We start from the raw sequence: 22,353 nt of genomic DNA on the forward strand, positions 1-22,353 counted from the left end.
TTATTTAGAAGCACTCAGGATAAGCAGATAGCTATTTTTCTTTTTCTCACCAGGACTTTGAAGATAAGAGTGATTGTGAGGTTAAACTGAGCCAACCCAAGTCAGAAAACAGGATAAAAAGTAACTTTGGAATTGTCTATCCATTTTGGAAAGCCTTCATTTATTGTAGTGATTATTTAAGAAGCATACACTATGGTATCAAAAAAAAGAAAAGCCATAACATGCAGACAGGAGACCTTTTCAGGAGATTTAGCAGAAGCAAATGTAAGTTTACAATTAGCTTTAATATAATACTATTTAAAAGCTGGTAGCAGATCTTAAGTTCACTTTTGATGCTTCGTATGAACATGAATTGTTTGGGAATTTAAGGCAACTTGCATATCAAGATTAAAAAAAACCATTGGATTAATAGATTGTGTTGTGCTCAAAATGAATTGAAACCATTTACATATACTTCATCTCAAAGGACTGAGTGTCATAAATAGCAGCTGCTCCTTGATAAAAATACAGTCCTGAGAACAAGCTAGTAGCAATGCTTAAGCTATGACATCTTCCATGTCAGAGTATAAGCTATTTTTGCAACAAGGAGCAGTATTTACCAGGTGTTCAACAGGCAAAGGCATTCTAAACATGCAATAGCTTCCAACAGAAGTCTGAAATTACTTCCAGTATCTTGCTTACAATAGTTTATTTGCACACTGCAGAAAGATCAAGAAATCCTGCTATGCACTTGTGATCACTAGTATTTCAAACACAACAACCAAAGGATACAACATAAAGACAGGCAGCAAAAGGTGTTTTACAAAAAAACCAACCCAAAAAAACAACCAACCCAAAAAACCAAAACAAACCCAAACCAAGTCTTTTAGTAATGGGTTAGATTGTTTGCAAAGGTAATTGGAACACTCATCCCTCCCCAACCCCTGGGAATTATTCCCCACGCTATACCTATGGCATGAGCAAGCAACACTGGAGTGTTTAAATTCAGTGCAAGAAGAGTTAATTTCAGGACATTTAATTTCACTCTAAAACAAAAGGCAAAAAAAAAAATTTCATCTATATAGACATCCAAATGCCAACATATTTGGTACAGTGTAATGGAGTTACATAGATTTCACCCTCAGAGGTATGCTCTTGTAGTGATGACCTGCATTCCACAAAAGAGGTGTTTGCAACAGGATAATATGGTAGACTCAACGCTTCCAAAAAAATTTATTCAGATGGAATTGGAACTCCCTAACATTCACAATATAATTGAGGATGCATTTGTTACATGAAGAGCAGATAAAAGACTTCAACAGTTTCACATACCAGTTAAGATACTTCACATGCTCCTTCCCTGCTTACAATACTGACATCTTGGTTGGTTCATTTTATTTCTCTTTAGGTTCCCTTCCCCCCCTTAAATACTCAGTTTAACTTGTCTACCTGACTACCTCCACCCATTTCTACATGAGTAGACATACAGTGATAACAGTGAGAGGATATGGGACACTGTTTGGACCCTGGAAAGGAGTAGGCCTAGCTATAAAAAAAAACAATTTGACAGTGAGCTGAACATGAAGCACTTCAGCAACTGAGGCAGAGCTGCACTCTGCAAAGGCTGTGCAGTCAGGGAAAGGAAAGCATCAGTGGCTGAACAGAAGGAAAAAGGGGAAGTAGTCTAACCCCCACCCCCATCCCAAACAACCCATTAGCTTTACAAAAAAGATCAAAACCCAAATTCATTGTCTGCAAGATCTGCAGGATTAAATGCCACATTAAGATGACCCACTCCAAACTCTAGATCGTGTGTCAACACTTAACAGGGCTTTAGCCATGCACAGGATGCATACTCTATAGACTAACCCACTCCTCCTCCACCCCTTCTTCCTCTTTCCCCTCCCCTCAGAAGAAATTTGATTGATTTGAGAGTTTCACTACTGGTTTCCCTATACATCCTCTGAGGAGAGAGGGGTTGTCAAAAACCCGTTGACAACTTTTCTTTAGGCAATTACCAAATTAAGGGATATAAAGACATTGGTGCATTTAGGAATTTACAGAGCTGTTTAAAAAAAAACAAACCAACACAAACTAGTTATAAAACTGCATTTTTATCACCTAGCACTTTCAAGATTGATGACTAGTTTTTCCACTAATTAATATATTAAATTAAGCCAAGGTCTGAGACTGGAAAAGTTCTACTCATCTACTTAAAAACAGAAAAGGATATTTAAAACCAAAAATGAAGAGGTTAGTTATGTTACATTCCAAAATCCACAGCCCATTGTATTAAATGCATTCTTTCTACAGGAATGATGCTCTTTAAAACAAACAATTGCCAATATTTTACTGCTAGACACTCCATTACATTGGATAGTGTGACTGGAACCTGTGGATGGTGAAAAATCTTGAGGTTTGTCCAAGTTTCAATGTAAGGTGTCCAAGGTCCTCTCCCAGAACCACATTTGAAGGAAAAAAAAAGGAAAAAAAAAAAATCAGATCAAGTTCTTATGACTTTGTTTTCAATCTTTCCTTGGCTTTCTGTTTCTGGGTGATCTATTCACAGTTTCCTCCTCCTGCAAGAAAAAAAAAAATCAAATAATCTGTGTAAGCAAAGAAAATTTAAGAGCACTCCCCCCAAAAAATAAATGAGCAAACCTACAGCAAAAAAAAAATCTACTTTCTGTTCAATGTTAGCATTTCATTTGTGAAAAGGACCTACTGCTGTTACTGCCCTTCCTTTCCAACATGGCAAACAAATCCTCCTGTTTTTACAGTGATGTACACTATTTGCTGAGTGGTCAACAGCTTCTGCAGTGAGAGCCCCTTTAACTTCAAGCAACACCCCACCCATTTTTAAGTCAGCCATTATGTCAGTGTGGAGCAGTTAAGAAGTCACATCCTGACTGAATACAAAGCTGAATGTTTGCCTTAAGATGATGTGTTCCACACAATCCCACTCCTCCCACAGCACAGAGCCGACAGCAGTCCCTTTAGCAAGGTGCCCAGCCTCTACTGAAGTTTGCCAGAGCAATTCCTATTCTGCAGGGTGGTTAAGTTTTCCGAAGTCCTGACACCAGGGTGAGTATCACATGAGTCAGGTTAACTTTTAACCATTCAGTAAGGTTTGTTCTGCAGGCCTTAAGGAAAAACACACACAACACTTTCCTCAAAGATTAAGTATTCTTACCTCTGATGCAGGTTTCCTGTCCTCATCCTCATCCTCTTCCTCCTCTTGACTAGCACTTCCTATATCAGCATCACTTCTCTGCTTCTCTTCTAAGAAGAAGAAGAAAATTCTCATTCTCACTTCTGACTTCCCCTCACTTCACCATTAGCTTTACTCCATGACTGCCAACCCTCCTGTTTCAGTCTGTCAAAGAGAACTCAAAACTCTTTCACAATTATCTGTTACCTACCTAGCTTTTCCTCATTTGCTTCCTCCTCATCCTCCTCTTCCTTGTCCCCTTTATCTCTTTCTTCCTCTTTGTCCTCATCCATCACATCAGGCTGAGGAGCATCAGTCTTTTTGTATTCTGCAGCACTTGGCTGTTTCTGAACACACACAGGTCAAAATCAGGCAGTTATTTGTAATAGGCATATTGTGCTGAAATCTTGTTTTAAACATTATACAAGTTACAGAAGGAAACAGGTACCTTCCCAGAACAGCAGAAGAGGACAACAAGGAACACCGGCAAAGCCACAGTAAGGATGTAGACTACCCAAAGCCAGGGACGCTCTTCAGCAGCTGCCATCATCTGGCCCACAACACCAGGCTGGAAGATAAAGAGAACTGTAAAATTTCATTCCATACAGCAAGCTGCAGCAGATAAGTTTATGCTACAGAATTTTCATACAGCCTTTTTGGGACTTTAAACATACATCAAAACCATTAAAGCCATCCTGCACAAGTTAATAATTAGGCTAAAGTTAGCAGAGTCCAATTGTCAAGAGCAAAAACCTCACAGAAAAGTAGTGAGTACTCATTGCTACCCAGAGCCACCATTACCAGATTATAATTAGGAATGGAGGTTTCAGTCTGGGTTAGAATAACCCCTCGCCTTGATACATATAGGTTTGTACTGATAACTGTAGGAAAGAACAACAACAATGTCAGAAATGCACAATCAAACCTTCATTACTCACCTCTGCAGCACCATCAGCTGCCTTTTTCAGTCCCCATCCATCACTGGCCCAATCATCAGCCACAGCTCTCTCAGTACAGATGATAAAGTTGTCAAAAAAGATGTCAGAAGTCATTGACCATAACTCAAGTCCCACAGCACTGAAGGGAGTCATCTTGAAAGGTTCCAAGTCCTCAAAGAAATCTGGGTTTGGGATCTTCCTAGGTTTCCATATACCCTAAGATAGACAAAAGGCATTTAGTCTCACCAGCTATAATACAGCTTTTAGTTCTCACCCCATTTTGAACAGAGACACCAACCCACCCCACTGAATTCCACTATCTATGGGTGCAGCTCGTCTCGTTTCGTGAATCAGTTTTCATTTACGCCACAAATAAGTGAGGCCAAGGAAGAAAGCACTTTGAATCTGTCCATGTGAAACCTTGCAGAGTCACAGCAGTGTTTGTACTCTTGAGTACCTCTGCTGAATCTAAATGTGCTTTTTGTAAACAAAAGGCTGCACTGGCCAGCAGTTCAAGCAATGAAAACACCAACCTGATAGTTCACATTATCAATCATAGGGGGCTTCCATTTGCCTTTGTAGTTTGGATTGTCAATCATTGGTCTTTGCCAGGTACCACAGCCAGGGGCTGTCTCACACTTAGGGTTTGCAATCTGAGGTGCCTCCCATTCGCCATCCATATCCTCATCCCTGGAAAGGGAAATTCCATTTAGAGTCTGCCCCTTCCCTTCATAGAGAGCAAGCACTGCCTGATTTCTGTAAACACTGAATTCCTAACATAACATGGAAATACTGAAACTTTGTAGAGCATAGGCCTAGAGATAAAGACACTGTAGGAGGAATGAGCATTTCAAGAAGCAGCTTGGAAGCACAGAAGCTCAATGAAAGTTGGTCCCTGGGCAACCTCCCCTGCCACCCCAAGCATGGTACAGCTGCAAGATGTCTATCCCTGTCCTGGTCAGGTTACAATCACACAAGAGCTGAAAAGTGAGTGGCTGAATGCAAGACAAGACTCCTCAGACGAGCTCATAACCTCTAGTTTGGAAGCAAGCTAGTCTGAACAAACAACTCTGTTGGTGAGCCCCAGCAAACTGGATATTCTCATACTTGTAAAGCCGTGCAATGTTGTCATTCACACCAGGCAGTAAGCTTACCAATCCTCAGGCTTCTCAGCATCAGGATCTGCTACGTATTCTGGTTCATCATCCAGCCAGCCCTCTGGTTTCACAGCATTTTCATCTGCTATCTTCGCAGGTGCATCCTCATCCCTTAAGAAAAGAATGTCATGTATTAACCCACAACATACAGAAGTTCTTCACCTCAAGGCATGATTCTACAGACACTGCATGAGCCCACTGATTCAGACCACCAGCTTCACTTCTTATAGGGTAAGCCTAACAACATCCTTTCAGGAGAGAACTGCCTTGTGATCCGTTACCTACATGTCTGCCTCGTGGCACAGTCATGGTGCCAACTGTAAGGTGGTACTTGTTATTTTTTAAAACCAACCTAGCAAGGGCATGTTACAGCAAATCTTTTATCTTAGTGATCACTGCAAAAACACATTTGAGCTTGAAATCGAGTCTGTGGATCACAAGGCACGGGTTCAAAGACAGAAACCCAGTTATCAGTTTTGATTTAGGATGTCACATGTCACATTTCAGTTACTTATAACTGTGCATTACACAATCAACTACAAGCATCTCCCAGTTACACCTTCTGCAGCTCAGCTTTTGATCTCATCAAGGATGAGGGCGTCATCTAGCACAGATACTGAAGTAAAAGCTTTCTGTGGCCAGAACAGTAACAAGAGCACTAAACACTAATTACCAGAGCACAGGGATCCTCTCTGCCTTTCTCTACCAAACTGCTGCTCAGATGCCTAAACTGGTTGTGTTCTGATTACAAGGCTAAGACTCAAAACCCTCTGTAAATATTATGAGGAAGATCTTGATCAAGGGCAAGCAATCAGGCTAAGGCATCCCTCAGTTCCACCCTCTAACATCTTACCAGTCATCCGGTTTAATAGCATCTGGGTCTGGGATTTTTGGTCTCTCATCCCAGTCCTCAGGCTTCTGGTCATTGGGGTCCTCAATCTCTCGGGGTGGATTCACAGGAGGAGACATATCATTCAGCAAATTTCCACTGTTGACAACATTCTGATCAACCAGTATTTCAAAACTATTATCAGGATTCAACACTGTAAGGAAAAAAGTTGATGTTGCCATTAGATACGACACAAAACACGCACCAGACAGTATCATGTACCCCACTGTACAGCAATCCAAACTACCACTTACTCAGTAACTGTTTTAAAGAATTAAGAACCCCTTACACCAAAGTATAATCAGCAGAGATGTACCACATCTCACCTTCTAAGAAAGAAGGCTCAGTGCAGGAATCCTACTTTTAAATATGCTAAAAGCACAAAAAGCAGCTTGTAGAGTGACTTACTAGTTACCACAGCAAGCTGACTTTGGTACAGCAAGTACTGCTCCAGAGTAAAGACTCTCTACTACCAACTCACAGGATTTTCATCTCGCTCATTTACTCATTCTTTAGAGCTAGAGATCCTCCCAAGTACTCACTGAAAGTATACCTGACTGCATATACTGTACTTCAAGAACCACAAGAGTTTGTCTGGTGGTAGGAAGTCAAGGGAAACCTAGAATAAGACTATCCCTCTAGGTCTAAAGCCCAGTATGCCCCAAATTACTAGAGGGTAACAGGTAAAAGTTTATAAATGTTGATAATTATTTTGGATATACTTTACATATCAAGTTGCTCATGATTGCTCTGAGATTAAGCCCTCCTTTAACTCTTCTGTTCAAGGTCTCATAACCTTTCCTACATGAATCAAGGCTTTCTACAAGGAAGAAGTAAGCCTTCATACAGAAAGGCCAAACGTTTGCATTCAGAGCTTTCAAGTGCTTCTTAGTTGTATGGTGTGTAGACACATACTTGTTCATCTGCCTCGTTTTATAAGCTTTTGATTCAGAACACACAGCAGTAGTTACTAACAAGCATAGTTAAGTCACCATACCCAGAGTATAAAGATGAGTCTTCTTGTCAGTGAAGTAAGTCTTCAGGTCTGCATCCGGGCGCTTGGCGTGCTTCTCCTCGTATTTGCCGGTCTTTGGGTTTTTGTGCCGGAAGATGAAGTGCAGTTTGTAGTCCTCCCCACATTTGTCAGGGCCAAACATGATGGTATATGGAGTTTTGTCATGGAACTGATCCTTTAAAAGCAATGCAAAACTTGTTATTTCAAAAATCAAATCAACTTCAATCACTGCCTAGCACAAGAGCTCCATTAGAAACTCTTCTGCAGGCTGGATATCAAGCCAGTGAAGTACCCACACTGCAGCTTGATGAATGCAAGCTTCTAGAGAAAACAGCAGAATTATTCCAGCCTACTTGATTTTGCACCTTTGGTCTCACCATTCCAGATGGGAACAACTATTTAAGTGTTATCAAAAATTAAACATTCTGTTGTTGCTTAACACTAAGTATATCTCTGCATTAAAGAGCTTTAAAAGCTATCAATATAGAAATATCAGGTACTGATAATCATGAACAAGTGATTTTCTTTCCAGTCCAGTGTGTTTCTTTCACACAAAGTGATAAGAAGCGTTAAAAAGTGAGGCCAAGTTGTATTTAGACACTTAACTAGTGCACTGCCTCAATGTGAGAGCTAGCTGGATATAACCTCACCACTGAGCTCTGCAAATGTCATTGTTCTTGCTGGTATTCTCTTACAATTCAATGCCTACATGAAACTGGCTGGACAATCAAGTAGTCATTTGAGTGTCCTTTTTTGACTTGAGTACTTTGCAATCTCTGCTAACCATACAACTCCAATGAGACTGCAGAAGGAAAGGATGGGTAACAAAGTTTAGGAAGATGGCTACAGAAAACTCATGGGCTACACAAGCCTATTCAAGGTAACTGAACAGTTAAGCATTGTTCAAATAAGCTAAACCATTTTGGGTAGATTTATCAATGAGAGGAGAGAAAATGAATCCTTAGGAGCTCTAGCATGGTCTTTCCCATTGAGCACACTTTTAAGACAATACATTCAAGAGACATTTCTGAAGCAAGTGGCTCTATAGAGCTGGCATGTGCAGCTGACATGCAAGGCTGTAACAGCCTACCCTCAAAACTTTTTAAAATATACCCAGTAAATCACAAGTGAGTTCACAGGTCAAAGATTAATGCAAGGTGTATTTTTGGTCATTTGCATTAGAAGATGCAACATGGTCTCTTCCTCTGGGCAACAGCTTCCCAAGGAGGTTTCTCTTGATGTACTCTCAAGATACTTCCTCTTCGGTCCTAGAATCTAGGGAAATCCAAAGTATTTCAGATTTTAGCAAAGGTCTAGAACTGCTCAACTACTAGGAAACTCCAAGAGTTTTTACTCAAGAAGCTAGAAACTGCTGAGTAAAAAGTCTTTAGAGGATCAAGCCCAAAATACATCCCACTGCCATCACTGAAGAGGTTTCTTCAGGAAGAAACAAAATGAAAAAACCCTTTGCTTTCACAGCTAGTACTCTAAGCAGCAGCTCTACTCACCAGGTTCAGTTCAGGGGTTTTGGAAAGCAATTTCACATAGGCCCCACCACACTCTATTCCATTTTGGAAGTTTACTTCATACCTAATTTTAGTTTTGGACAGAGAAGTGGAGAACACATTATGCATGAGGAAAAACTACACAAGTACAGTTTTCAAGTACAAATTGAGAGTGAGACTGGGTGGGGGTTTTCTTGTTTGCTTTAAATCACGAGCTCAGCTATTATTAAAAATACATGCTGCACTCTAAGAACTAAGCAAATATTCACATGGACCTGGGCAACAAGGAAACTTGACAGAAAAGATTAAAAGAGTTGAGTACTGGTCTAGAGTATTATGATCCAGAAGTAAAAGAGCAGGAAGAAAAAGCTTTCCTATGTACAAGACACTGCAAAAGAGATTAAGCAAGCCAATTATTTTCCTCACAACTACCATGGCAGACCGACAACTCAATCTGCAAGACTACCCAAGCAACAACTGGATCCTAGGAGAAGCCCCTTTAGGGTTATAAGCATACAACAGTATATTTAGGATGGCAAGGAGGCAGAAAAAGGCAGCCCATCTGTTAGGAATAGGGTAAGAACGCTTGATCTTCTCCCAATGCCAGCAGCTAGTGTAACGACCATTTGGATTTATTTTTAGCCTTTTATTTTGAGCCAAAACTAAATAGTCATGCAAAGCAAAGTGACCAATTCATTATCTTCTGTAAATACAAATTATCTTACTCTTTGTTTAAAACTGATAGAGTAGGCAATAATCTACAATTCAGCTGTTCTCACTGAATGACTTTTTTTCCCTTCAACTTGCTAGCCTAACACACAAGTAGATTCTACTACATCACTTGTGGCCAAACAGAGCTAATCAAGCTGTTCATCTTCCATGACAGATGGACTAACACAAAAGAATGAAACAAGTGCATCTTTACCACTCTGTCCACTCCACCTTGGAAACAGGGATGGTTTACTGCATAAGGAAGTGCACTGACCTACATACAGAACAGCTTTTCTCCAAAACAAGGACTTTCACAATTAGCAGTACAAAAGTCAGTTGCCTGACCTTGTTACTACAATTACATCAAGTGAATTGAAGTCCCAAGACAGGTTACCAGGTTCAGCCCTCGGACTACCACACTTTTCAGGCTTCAGAGGGACCCACAGCGTTCCTGCCTTCCCACTTTGGGAACATGGGCTGCTATTTTATTCTTAAACAGTGTAATAATAGGTTACAGTATCTTGTGTCACCTAGAGCCCAGTCAACAAAAGGTCAGTTTTGGAATTAACCTCAGCCTGCTACCATGTCACCCTTGAAATAACATAACACTAATTTATCCTTTACTTACTGTATAATAAGGGGTTTAGTATCAAATACAAAAGGCTTTGAAAGTTTGGATGAAATTGCATGATGCTTGGCTCGGGTTACCAGTACAAGCCCTTTGTCTCCTGGAAGCTTAGTGTCCTTCATGTCTTGGACTTCCCATTTACCTGGAAAGAAATTAACCAAGCACTATCATAACTTGTTCAAGACAAGTTTGTTTTTCCTAATTTTGAACAAGAGAGTCAAGTCTGAAGTAAGATCCTGCAGGGTAGCTTACCAGATTGCTGGTATAACACCCGTACTAAAAATGCTCTTCAAATGTCCAAGCGGATTTTGTCTAAACCAGAACTATACCTGACATTCTTAGCAAGGTATAAAACACTTCTCCCATTTTCTTCTGAGGATACAATTTTAACTAGGAAAGAAAATAAAGGCTTGCACCTCTTGTTCAGGTATGATAAAAGACATCAGAAGCATCTATCATCCAAAACCTGGGTTGGACTCACCATCGTATTTTGCAATCTCATCATCCGTATCATCTTTTTTCGCTCTGGAAAGGATCCACCTAGAAGACAGATATCCAACAGTTGAAAGAAACTTCCCCCTCCCCTCCACTACAAATTCTCTTGCTGTCCTATGACTACACCTCAGTGTATTGAGGAGCTCTATTCCCAAGCCTGCAAAGTTTTCTGCGTTTGCCACTTCCCACCCCCAAAGTAGCATCATGGTCTCAGTGTCTTACTCTGCTGGGAAGGACAAAATAAAGACAGACTTTAACACCCTTACATTACCTGAAGAAAATGGAAAGTCAGGTAAGGATTAAAACATTGTGCATATGGCTTAACAAGAACTTGAGGAAATAGCAGCTTAGCTCGACCCTTTAACAGCCACTCATACCTTCAGTGCTATAATCCTTGCCAATCACTGGCCTCTGATTCAGTTTCAAGTAACTCAGCCTCCAGTGAGGGTTGTGTTGCCTTTCAGCAAAATTTTACACTACTTGCTATATAGTGAATCATCCTTCAGATTATACTCACCCATCCAGAGTTCCTTTATCAAAGGACTCTGCAAAATACACCTCACCAGTTGGGACTGGGGGCCTGTAGGTAACCTATGGAGAAGAGAGGCATTTATGCACCTTCCAAGGCACATTCTCTAAAGAGGCACAGACATACCCAGCTCACAGTCCCATTACACACTCAAGCACATCTTACCTAAAACCCTTGCAGCATAAATACAGAAGTTACCTAAATAGTGCTGCCTGTGTAAAGCCATTCGATATAGTCTGGATCTAGCTAGAAACATCACTCATGACAATCACACCACAGATTTCAAGGGTGGACCTAAGTTTTCAGAAGTCCATGGGGCACATCAGAATAGAAACAAAGCAGCTGGGCTTAATTCCAAGCCCTATTCCCAGCTAGCATCTTTAATAGCATCTCAACAATATCTCGAGTGTTAGTGAAAACAACTCCAACCAAACTTGCATCAACCACAACACAAAAGGCAACTCAGTTTTTAAAAGTACTTCCATGCCAAACCTTTGGAGTTGGAGGAGGAGTGCTTGTTTCAGGTTTTGACTCTTCCACCTCCTCAATGCCATCATCCAAGTCATCCTCAATATCCAATACATCACCATCACTGTCATCATCCACATCATGAGCCTGGACAGCAAACATCCCAAGAGCGAGCAGGGTCACACAGAGTAGCCATTTCAGCTCCATGATCTGAGTAAAGACAAAGCAGAGAGGTCAAGCTGCATGCAGAGTGAAGCACTTAAGTGCCCAGTCATACCACTGAAAGAAAAGGGCAAATTTATCTTTACAGCTCATTTACTGCATCTGGCTGGTTAAGACAGCTCTAAAAACTGGAGAGGAATACAACAGAAAGTTAAGTATTCAACACAAGACAAGTGTGTGGAGGACCACATGTGCAAGCCCTGCAGATCCTGCTGCAGAAAGCATCAGTTTTGCTCTTACATGGCCACAGCCCATGAGCTGACCAGCAGAGACAGGTTCACAACACCACAACCTGTGCACCTGCAAAAGCCTAAACAGAAAAACTCTTTCCTGCTTATTAAGGACTTTAAATGCATGATGCAGAAACTGAAATGTCCATTCAGTCCAGGAGCTGAATGAAATACAAACAGCTAGTTCTAGCAAGTAGAGAGCAATCTATGGGGTAGGTAATCAGTCCTCTGTCTCCAAAATCATTGAAGTGTGGGATACTGGTGTTTATATTTAACAGTCCCCTTCCCCAGGTTTTATTTTGGAATTGCTGCCAACCCTCATTAACACTACTGGCAGGTGTTAAGGCTACTGAGATAGACCTAAGAGAAAATTCCTTACTATTTAATAAACAGTTGATCTGGTTCTCCTCTTTCAATCACCAATTTAACAAGATGACCAAGGAAAGTCTCTGTTAACAGAGGCTTTACAGAACTAAAACACCACACTAATTTTAAAAGGTGCCCAGCACATTGTCACATCTAATAAATGGTAAACCTTGGCAAGCCACAGCTCAGATCTTGTAAGTAAAATGGGTTTCAATTTCACTTTCTTGCCAGAAAAACTGTAAGATCACTGCACCTTTAGGTTGATGTAGAAGGCAACACTCCTAGCATGCTTGCTCAGTTATTTGCTCTACCACCCCACCCCCACAAAAACCCCACATAAACAACTTCTCTCTGCCCCTTTCTTGTCTTTCCTCCTCTGAATCACAGTCCAATTTTTTTTCCACAACCACCCTTGTAACAGACATCTTTTATTGAGAGCAAATCTAAACCCAAACATGCCTCCATCCCTTCCACTCTTCCCTCAGGCTGCAGCCCTGGAGACTTACAAATGTAATTCAAGCAGAGTTAACAGTGCCTGTAGGGGTGCAAGATCATGCTAGAAAACAAACTTCCAACCTCCCAAAGCATGTTTAGGCAACTAAAAATTCACAGTCTTAAAGGCTTATCAGCACTATCCAATATCCTAAACCTACCCTGCACACCAGATCTCCTGTTCTTAGATTATTCTTTAACTTGCTTCTAATGACAGAGGAGATGTTTTATAGCTACAATAAAATTGTATTTTAAAGACCTGTGATGAGGTCATGTCCAGCTTGTCACTACAGCAACATGCAACTGCAGCCAGTTTTCTAACAATAGTGATGGCCTTGAGGATTATGGTCTAAATGCATGTTCACAACCCAACTCCCTCCCCCCAGCTCAGGCAACTGCACTGAAACACCCCTGAGCCAAGAGGACACCATTCACCATGTGAGCTGACAAACACTTTCAAACGTTGTTACATGAGCAAAGCTTGTTTGCTTTATGCACAGTGCACAGCCAAAATTGAAAACACCTACAGGCCTTGTAGCACCTCACAGCTCTAATGTGGGAACCACAATACACAACCAAGTAATGGAAACTGTCAAGCAAACATCGGTACCCTTGGAAAGTTCAAGTTCCTCTTGCACAGATAGCACGTTCTCTGAATAGATTCATGCCCACCAGCATCAAAACACCACAGAAAACAACTATGGGAAACCTCATTTGGAAAAGTGATCTTTAGAGCTCTGGATGTGTCCTGTGTGACTAAAGCCAACTACAGATGAGCTGGCACAAAGCCACCTTTCCATGAGAAGGGATTAATTTTACCTTACCAAGAGGGCCTCACTAAATACTACTTTAGCAGAGCTAAATTCATGGAGACTTTACCCCCAGCTTTCTAAGTTCTTTCAGCTTATATATATTGGCCACTGGAATGTGCTGCCCAGGGAGGTGGTGGAGTCACCATCACTGGAGGTGTTTAGGAAGAGACTGGATGGGCTGCTTGGTGCCATGGTTTAGTTGATTAGATGGGGTTGGGTGAGAGGTTGGACTTGATGATCTCAAAGGTCTCCTCCAACCTGGTTAATTCTATTCTATATTGTTCAGATGGAATGACCACATCATGATTTGAAAAGTTATGAGGAAATTAATCTTAAAATACAGAAAGGTTAAGAATAATTCAATTCTCCAAAGAGGAAGGAGTTTCTGCACACCACCTGCCCAGCCTGAGAAAAGGATATTAATGATTTAGCATGCAAGTAATCCCTTAAGCAACCTCACCACTAGCCAACCAGCAATAGTTCCGGTGAAAGAATTAAATCATCCCCCTAATGTTCATGCCAGTACCAGTGCCACATGTAATAATTACCTGCTTCACAATCCCACTCCAACCACAACCCTTGGGAAGTATTTGTCAGAAGCCAATGGGCTTTGGCAAGTTCTAGCACCTAAGTGGCAAAGCTGCACAGCCTCATGCTACAGGCCAGGCTGCTCCAGAAGCGCTTCCCATAAAGCACCCCAGTGAAACTAAACAACTCAACCAGTGACTCATACAGAAAGGGCAGAAGCTCTGCCACTCTGCACATCTGTGCTCCTGATACAGCCATGGGCATCTATCATGCAGGTCTGCATTTATCACTTCATGCTCTGTCTTAATATGAGGACACACTGACCCTCCAGTCCAGGGTAGAAATACTACTGGTTTAAGCTCCCAAGACAATTTCTTTTTCTCTCCAAAAGCAAGCTAAAATCACAGAGAAGCTAATCCAGTTTCATGTCCTCATCTCTTTATAACCATTGGCAAGCTGCATTTACAGGTTTACATCCCCACAGAAAGCTGTTTAGAACACCTCCTACATATTAAATCAGTCCCCAAATTTAACACAAGCCACCATTCGTACACCTCAAATACAGACTGGTAGCATCTCCTGCAATGGCCAGTGGCCCTGTCAAGCTCCTTACTCTGTTCATCTGCAACAACACACAAACTACCTCAATTATAGGAAGAGACACTTTTCTCAGAAGAGCTATTTAGATGAAGCACACAGGGTTTTTTTAATATTTAAAAAGCTACTTCTGTCCATAATGGATGCTCTGCTACAGGGGAACATTTCAGCCTCACTTCACACAGTCCTTAGGGACACAACATAAACATGGTTATGCTCTAGTAAATTAGATTATTCCTAAAGATAAAAAGGGAGGGGAGGAGAGACAAGAACCTCAGATTCCATACAAGAGGCATAAACCAGTTTTTCAGTGGAGCTTGAAGTTGCTACCAACTACAGGTGTTCAATTAGTCACCTACCATGCAGCCTAACCTCCAGACACAGCCACCCACTCTGTTATGATCAGATATCTCCTTTGAAGTGTCCTATTTCCAAGTAAGTATCAGCATCAGCCATTTCTGATTCTGCCTTCACTTCCCTTCTTTAGGTTTAACTGTGTAAGATTTCTGAAAGTTAGCATATTTTGGATCATGCAATTGCCAAAAGCCTTTAACAAAGGAACCCTTTCATAATAGGAGAGAGCTTGCAAAGTCTCCACTCCAGTGTAACCCACATTTTCTCCATAACACTTACAGCTGATATTTAAGCACTGTTCACCTGAATGTCAAAACACTGAAGCATTTTCCCCTGGAATTTACAGGGCCTATAGCAGAGCACTGAAAATAGACACCTGCAAGAGCCACACTTCTAGTTTAATTTTACTAAGTAAAAACTAACTCAGATTGGAATGAGGTTTAGAGATAGGGTCAGCTTCTTGCTACAGGAGTGGAACTCTTAAAATGAAGGGCTAAGTGATTGCTACATTTGGATTTCAAGGCTTTCAAGAAGTCATGCATCTTCAGAAATGTGTTTTTATTTACACTGGGAATAAAAGGGAAAGGTGGCTCATTTTTGGCCTGACACTGGAAACATTTGACCCATACAGCAGATAGTTGCTACCATTCTCCAACATACATGTCCTGGGGATGGACAGACAGTGGAAGGGCCTGCACAAAGGATGTGTAACTTCTTTGCTATCACACTTCCAGAATGTACTATTTAGAAGGTAACTTTGCTGTCAGGTCAAATAAAGCCTGCAAAACCAGTTTAATCATCTCCTTGGTTACTAATCTAATTGAGTGGTTCATCAAGCCAGTCCTTAACACTGCATATTTCAGAATGTATAACTACACTTGAATTGCTACTGGCTATCTAGTTTACTGCCTTTTTTCCCTTTAAGAATTAACAGTAAGATTAAATGTGTCTTACTAGAAGTCACTTAGTATGCACTACACCTCAATTTCACTGAAAGAGTATCAGTGGTTTCTACTCCAGCAGCATCTGAAGTAACAGATGAATGACTTAAGTATAGGAAGAGCAAAATTTGCTAGCAAAGTCCTGTGTTCCAAATACTGGATTGCAGTGTAATACTTACAGTGGAAGTACACCAGTAAAAACAAGCACAATGCACTGTCATTCGAGGCAAGAATCAGGAAAGGAAAATTTAGACAAAAGAAAATTCATCAGAAATGCAAGGAGACAAGAACAGAAAGGCTGAGACACAGATACCTATTTTTCCTCTCAAATGAGATTCTGGTTTCTGAACAAAGGCTTAGCTACCATACTTGCTAGTCCACTGGCTTCTTAAAGTCAGAACGACTGAAGAGCAAAGGAAATCTCGTCTGTATCTCACAATCCCTCCACCTTCCACATCCTGGCTCCTCTGTGGTGCCAGGGTAACTGTTTACACAGCCCCATGATGAACTAGCAGCTGGTTTAAGATGGCTCAAAATCCTTCTGCTGTGTTATTTTAACCCTGAATCAATACCCCAATCCAATCCAGCATGCAAAGGCAAAAGGAGCTGTAGCAGGACAAGTGAAAGTACTGACAGAATGTAAGTAGCCAAGGATAAAGGAAATAAAGCTGTTGGCAGCAGAGTCAGCTTAACGTCAATTTCAAGTGCATCCATCACCTGTGCTTTTCTGAGGCACCAACCTGGTTTAAGGCACGCTTGGGAGACTGACACTATGGCAAAGCTGAACAACTGTGTGGCCAAACACTACAATATCATCAACCATTACATTACCTCACCAACCTTCCAAGGACAGATTCAAATTATGTTCTTCTACATGCAACAATTTTTATGATGCAGCCAACACTTTACCCCCTTAAATGCTTCATTTTGCAGCTAGAGAACTTCCAGTGCTGTGGAGATTGTGCTTTTAATGTCATAACTTGATCAGCAGATACAGCTAAACAGAACTGCCTGGTTTACAAAAGACCAGTGGCAGGAACTCTGTACAGAGTTTGTTTGTCCCCCTTCTTTTTTCCACAGATGAGAGGGTGGCTTGCACAGACTGCTACACAAGATTTGAGGGAATTCTCCTGGAAAGGATTAACCAAACCTCTCCTGGAGAGCTCGACAGCCCCACAGAAAAAGCTGCCTTCTGTTTGGGTTGTAAGGAGTACAAATGAGGCAAGAGATTAGGTGTGAAAGGGGACAGCAACAAAGCTTGTTTTTAATAAGCATTTCAAATATGCCAGTTCCTAAAAATAATGTCCAAGAGTGTAGAAAAAGTAAGGGAGAAAACACCATGTACTGTTTGTCAGCAAAGAGATCATCCCCACAGAACTGGAAGTCCTTGGAGGGCAAAGACAGAACTGCAAGGCTTTTTGACCATAAAACAGATGGTCTGCTAAGGGAAATGATTTTAGGTGGGGGAGATCTGGAGGTGCCCCAAGTTCTTTCAGACCATCATGTTTAAAAACCAGTTCAAGTTTGCCCTGCCACAGAATTGATTCCAGCAAGAACAGGCTGTCATCACGATTACTACTTGGGGCAGAAAACTGAAAGGCCAGAGATGGCAGTGAAAAACAAGGCCAAGCACCAAGTCAGAGCATATGCTCAGTAAAGCATTTATACATCTACTTACAGGGAAGTGCTGCAGCACATCAAATGAGAGGGCAATCTAACGGAAGCTGTAAGTTCTCTTACTCTTTAGCATTAGGCTTCCCTTCCTAAGGCAAGGAAATAGGAGGGCAGTTAATACCAGGAAGCAGTTTACATCTTACACAGCTTGTGATGTTGGCTGTGAATTGTGCAACCATTCCTTTCATACTACTTAATTTTTAAAACTGGAAATACTAAGACTTAATATAAGCAAAGTTTACCCCAAAGCTTTTCCTAGTTTTAAGGGGTTTGGATAAGCCTATGAATCATGGCCAAACCAACTGTGAAAAGGTTTTGAAGTGACTTCAAGTCCAGAACCCAGACTGACATATTTCAACCTGTATTTAAGCAATATCTTATCTCTTATCTTATGATTATAGTTTCATTATCTCCCTGAAATATTTTAGCCACAACCCAAACCACAGTGGGAAATGTGTCTCATAAAACCTGTGTGTTGGCTGTACTTAACACCTAACATTCACAGTATCACAGTATAACTAAGGTTGGAAGAGACCCCAAGGATCATTGAGTCCAACCTGTCTCCACAGACCTCATGACTAGACCATGGCACCAAGCCCTCCTCTTGAACACCTCCTGGGACAGTGACTCCACCACCTCCCTGGGCAGCACATTCCAATGACGAATGACTCGCTCAGTGAAGAACTTTCTCCTCACCTCGAGTCTAAACCTCCCCTGGTGCAGCTTGAGACTGTGTCCCCTTGTTCTGGTGCTGGTTGCCTGGGAGAAGAGACCACTCTACATAGAGTTCCAGAGAGTCTTCTACACTGCTCTACAGAAAGACTGCAGCATTAATTTCATTAACACTAATAAAGTCTGGACTTTTACCATTGCTACTATTAACAGACATCTGCTTTCCTTCACAACCAAACCACCTGCAGCATTTCTCTTTCTACAGCCTAGAAAGTTCTCAACCACAAAACTGTCTGTGAAAGTTCACTCTTCAGAGGCAGCACAGCCAAGAAAGCAGTAGGCCGTGCATGCTTTAACTCCAAGGAGGGGTTTTGTTTTGAAAGCACACATGCCATCCTCAGCCTAAAAATGAGAACCAAGGTGTCATACGGGTAGAATTAGACGACTTCTGGAGATCCTTTCCAAGCTGAACTATCCTATGACTCTATGATATGTTATTTTGAAGACACTCAACATCAATGATATCTGGGTGGTAAATACCAAAGCATGTGTTTTAAGTTCCCAAAATTCTCAGACCTTGCTGCAGCAGTCTCTTCGTCTGTACTTCACCTTTGGCCTCCCTCGCTGTCCGATTACCACATCTTCCCCACCTGTTGGGCCCTCAGTTCTGTGACTTCACCTCCCCCTTCCAGAGGCTTCTAATTCCCCTCACACAACCCCAACCAGGCCGCACGCTATGTTTCTCCCACCCACCGCCTCCCTTAGCTCCGCTCTGCGGGGCTTCCTACTCATGGCGAGCATTTTTAGGTGGCTCAAGACTACTTCCACACGATAGCGGCCGACATTAGAACAGGCACACAGACAAACCCCAAATCACACACCAAGCCATACCCATCTCCTCCCTCCTCCTCAGAAGCCGCTCCTCGACCCACCCTATCAAGGAAGAGAGCAACCAAGCACCCCATCGGTCCCGCTCCAGTTGCGGCCATGCCACAAGCCGCTGCCCAGCCCTGAGGTCCCAGAACTTACTAGAAGACCCGCCGCTCCTCACCAGGCCTTAAAGAGGCCTACAGGGGCCCAGCGGGCGCTGGCGGCGCCTTGCGATAGCCCCTGGCCGCCCCCAGCTGCAGGGCCTCCACAGGCACGGCCGTCTTCTTGCAGCGGCTGCAGGGGGTCCCCACCTCCCCCTGCCTCCGGGGTACCCGCTGCCCTCCCCGACCCACGGCGCACGCAGGGGGTCCCCGCCGCCCACCATACTCGAGGCCGAGCAGCACCCCACCGAGCCCGGCCCGCCGCGGGGCTCCCCAGCAGGCCCAGATCCCCCGGACTGCCCCCCGCCGCCTCACCCCGCCAATCCCCCAGCATGCCCTGCGGGTGGGCCTGCTCCTCACTCTCCCACCGCAACGGTCGCAAAGCTGCCTCAGTTGGACGGCAAAGGGGAGAAAAGCTGCACTCACCCTCCGCAGCGCTGCAGCCCCCGCCGCCCCCAGCCTCCCCTCCGCGGCCCTCACCTCCGTCACGTGTGCGCGCACCCAGCGGCGCCGCCACCCGCCTATCTACTGCGCGCCAGCCCCACCCCCGGCCCACCTCGCGTCTCCTTTCTCATTGGCGGAAAGCATGCGCGCCCGCCCCCTCCGACGCGCATTTCGTGCTTTCACTGGCTGACTTCGCCGCCGCTCAGCGATCAGCCCGCCCCAAAACACGCCCCAACGGCGCTGCCCTTCGTGGAGCGCTGTTATTGGTTGGTGGGCTTGCAGGAAGTGCTGGGTGATTGGTTAACTGAGGGGAGCCGTTGAGAGGTGGGTGGGGATTCAGCGGGTCTGGGTCCCCGGGCGCTGCGGTGGCTGACAAGGCGGTGTGGCCGCCGGCTGCTCGGCGGGAGGGCTTAAGGCGGCGTCCCTCTCACTATTACCTTACGGTCTCGCCTCCACTGCTTCACAGTCATCTCTCCTCCTTCGGCTCACGCCGTTTTCTTCGCGGTGACGGCGGAGCCTCAAGCGGCCCCGGTGCTGAGGAAGGGCTGAAGGGGGCTTTCGTCCCACTGCTGCTGCAGGCTTTGAGGCGAGGCCCCAGGGGGTGGACTTGCTTCAGCCCGCGTAGCGGAGGAGCCCTGGGTCTGCCCGTGCAGCTGGAGGTGCCGGGGGGCGTTCACCCAGGAAGTCTGTCCGGGGAGGCACTGCCTGTCCCAGTGCTTGAGCACCATGATAGTATTAAACAGCACAGTCACCTCTGCGTCTGTTTTCTCATTCCTGAGGCCCTTGGGGTTTTCACATTTCCCTGCCTGTTCGGAAATTCAGCATATCCGGTGGTTTTTGCTCAGGTACAAGCAGAGGGTGAAGAACACTCTTGAGAACTGGCATGCTCTAATGTGCGTAGATCATGGCAGTGCTGTTCAGTCAGGCGTTTATTTAAAGGCCTTGTGTAATAGGAGCTTTAAGCCATGCTGGATTTCCAAAATTAACAATGTATTTCTGAAGAGGTGAAATACTCTGTAAATGCTCAACCCCTAGAACTCAGAACCTAAGTACAGAGAAAGCAGAAATAACTGTCCCTGCTGGACTGACTGGTAAGGAGAGGGCAAAGCAGGTAATTCTTTGCATGGGACAGCGCAGATGTCAGAGCAAGATAAAACTTCAGGAGTCTGCATCTCCTGCTGCTCACATGGCAATGAAAAAGGCCCCACACTAGGGAAAGCAGACTTCTGTTACCCTATCAGTATTACCACTTTCAAGCTGTATCTCAGCTGCTCCAGCTGGGAACGGTTCTATGGAAATCTGTATCTGAGCTACCCAGTTTAAAAGCCAGCTCCTGTGTGGTCTGTGGGCTGCAGCCTGTTCCAGCAGATAGGAGGTATTGTGTAGGAATACCAAATTCAGTTTGCTAAGAGGGGTAGGAAGAAGTGGTCTGGGTTGAGGTTTGTTTGGGGGTTTGGTTGGTTGGTTGGGTTTTTTTGTACACACAAATCTGTTTTGAGTTGATGCAATGAGTCAGCAATATAAGTCTCCCCACAGAAAATTCCACCGTGTTGGAACAATGCAAGCAGGGCCTCAGCATTCAGATCTAAGGCTCAGCATAAATGAAATCACCAAAACCCTGTTTACACTGAAGTTTAGAATCAAACACAAGCTGGCTCTTAAACCTCCCTGTTGACTGAGCTACACCCAGGTCTGAACAGAAGATGCAGAAAGACAGGCAGGGAAACAGCCACAAAAAGGCAGCACAGGAGATACCAAGAAATAAATAGGAAACTAAATAAATAAGCAACTAACAAGCCATGGAGGAGTACTTTAAAGGGTAACAAAGCAGTATCATTTAGTAGGCTCCTTCCTCAATCTAGGAAAAATCCATTTTTCCACCAAATATCTCTCAACCTCCTCTTTTGAAACAGATTATCAACTCCAACATAACTCACAGGACAGCACAATACTACTGCTGCAGTCACACAAGCACCAGGAAGTCAAATACAGACACACACACACACACACATGCCTGTCACATACTTCCCCTTTCTCTCCCACCCTTTCCCAAAAAAGAAGACATTCCTTCCTTTTACAACCTGCTGAATCATGGCACAGGCAGGCAGCCTTGAAAGCTGCTCCTGCCTGTGCTGCTTTGTCATTGAGGGCAACAGAACAGCCTAAGTTTAAAAGAAAAGAAAATAGAAGCTGCTAAAAGCATATCCTACACTGTCATAGTCAAGATGTTTGAACTTAGATAAAAGGACTACAAAATCAACAGGAGAGAGAGAGATAATCCAGAAAGGGGGAAAAAATGAAAAGGATAAAGGGAACAGAAGAAACATGCACAGAGATTTAACTGCCTTGGCAGCCAAGGAGGTGATATTTTTAGACAGAACTACAGGGCAGGGACGATGAAAGAAAGAGGGGACACCAGATACCAACAAGGCAAACGTGACATTGTCAAGGAAAAGCAGGCAGGT

General features: G+C 43.3%; 1 protein-coding gene across 1 annotated transcript; it reads right to left on the reverse strand.

Moving 5' to 3' along the window:
• Positions 1-7: 7 nt before the first annotated feature.
• CANX (calnexin) lies at positions 8-19,929 on the reverse strand. The gene is made up of 16 exons (XM_054168316.1): positions 19,871-19,929; positions 17,746-17,830; positions 11,550-11,735; positions 11,046-11,119; positions 10,515-10,573; positions 10,034-10,175; positions 8,698-8,779; positions 7,172-7,364; positions 6,139-6,328; positions 5,283-5,396; positions 4,662-4,818; positions 4,129-4,344; positions 3,639-3,758; positions 3,402-3,537; positions 3,173-3,261; positions 8-2,558 (listed from the first exon to the last, which is right to left on the reverse strand). The coding sequence occupies exons 3-16, from the start codon at positions 11,730-11,732 to the stop codon at positions 2,505-2,507; spliced, it is 1,809 nt and encodes a 602-aa protein (XP_054024291.1). The 5' UTR covers positions 11,733-11,735; positions 17,746-17,830; positions 19,871-19,929; the 3' UTR covers positions 8-2,504.
• Positions 19,930-22,353: the final 2,424 nt, after the last annotated feature.

This window comes from Dryobates pubescens, chromosome 16 (assembly GCF_014839835.1).
Source record: "Dryobates pubescens isolate bDryPub1 chromosome 16, bDryPub1.pri, whole genome shotgun sequence".
NCBI classification, from domain to species: domain Eukaryota; kingdom Metazoa; phylum Chordata; class Aves; order Piciformes; family Picidae; genus Dryobates; species Dryobates pubescens.